This window comes from Ciona intestinalis, unplaced genomic scaffold (assembly GCF_000224145.3).
Source record: "Ciona intestinalis unplaced genomic scaffold, KH HT000498.1, whole genome shotgun sequence".
NCBI lineage: Eukaryota > Metazoa > Chordata > Ascidiacea > Phlebobranchia > Cionidae > Ciona > Ciona intestinalis.
Genome location: NW_004190819.1, coordinates 1 through 997, shown reverse-complemented (window position 1 = coordinate 997; position 997 = coordinate 1). Strand labels below are relative to the sequence as shown.

Here is a 997-nt window from a genome sequence, read left to right as displayed (position 1 = left end):
ATCCGGACAGTAACTTGGTCCATCATCAGTGTAAAAGAGGTTACTATCCACCAAGTTACTGTCCGAAACATCTGCTGATCATGAGTTTAGTATCCAGACAGTAACTTGGTCTATCATCTGTGTAAAAGAGGTTACTATACACCAAGTTACTGTCCGAAACATCTGCTGATCATGAGTTTAGTATCCAGACAGTAACTTGGCCTACCATCAGTGTAAAAGAGGTTACTATTCACCAAGTTACTGTCCTAACAAAAATTCACCAAGTTACTGTCCTAACAGAGTAATATGTACCTGCATATGATGCTCTCTCCAGTACGACGACTACATGGTTTAATCTGCAGAGCACAAGCCACAGCTTTCCATTGTTCTGGTTGGCAAGTTTTAATGTTGTGAACCGGGATCTCAGCAAACGGTGTGCGGATGACGCCGTCCGACCATAATCTGTAATATAATGTCAGTTGATACGCCATAATTGATATATATATATGTCATAAGTCAGTTGATACGTCATTAAGAACTTGAGTGACTTATCCATGGTTGCCACTCCCATGCCCACAGTCGAGTTGCTGAAGCTATTGCAGTGTGTGGATAAGCAGACGTGACTTTTGGTTGGTTAGGTCATTTATATCCTCGTGGGTAGGAACTTGAGTGACTTATCCATGGTTGCCACTCCCATGCCCACAGTCGAGTTGTTGAAGCTATTGCAGTGTGTTGATAAGCAGACATGACTTTTGGTTGGTTTGGTCATTTATATCCTCGTGGGTGGGATTTTGAGTGACTTAGCAGACATGGCGCCCACATAGCAGCTACAGTGAGCCTTAAACCCGGTACCTCTTACCTGAAGTCGTCACTAGCGATCTCATCACTGAATGCGTTGCAACTTCGAAACAAAGATGTTGGTCTATTATTAAAGTTGCTGCAGAAACTTAAACCGCTACATCCCATCTGACACGGGTCACTTACTGTGGGGTTGTTAGAGGTCAAAGGCTACTATATG

General features: G+C 43.1%; 1 protein-coding gene across 1 annotated transcript; it reads right to left on the bottom strand.

The window, feature by feature from the left end:
- Positions 1–257: 257 nt before the first annotated feature.
- LOC113475442 (reversion-inducing cysteine-rich protein with Kazal motifs-like) lies at positions 258–958 on the bottom strand. Its single transcript, XM_026839612.1, has 2 exons — positions 839–958; positions 258–441 (listed from the first exon to the last, which is right to left on the bottom strand). The coding sequence occupies exons 1-2, from the start codon at positions 943–945 to the stop codon at positions 273–275; spliced, it is 276 nt and encodes a 91-aa protein (XP_026695413.1). The 5' UTR covers positions 946–958; the 3' UTR covers positions 258–272.
- Between the last annotated feature and the right edge of the window lie 39 nt (positions 959–997).

Coding starts and splice junctions, on each gene's coding strand:
- LOC113475442 (XM_026839612.1), bottom strand. CDS start 945: ATGGGATGTAGCGGTTTAAGTTTCTGCAGCAACTTTAATAATAGACCA. Junction 442..838: donor ATCGCTAGTGACGACTTCAG/GTAAGAGGTACC, acceptor ATTATATTACAG/ATTATGGTCGGACGGCGTCA.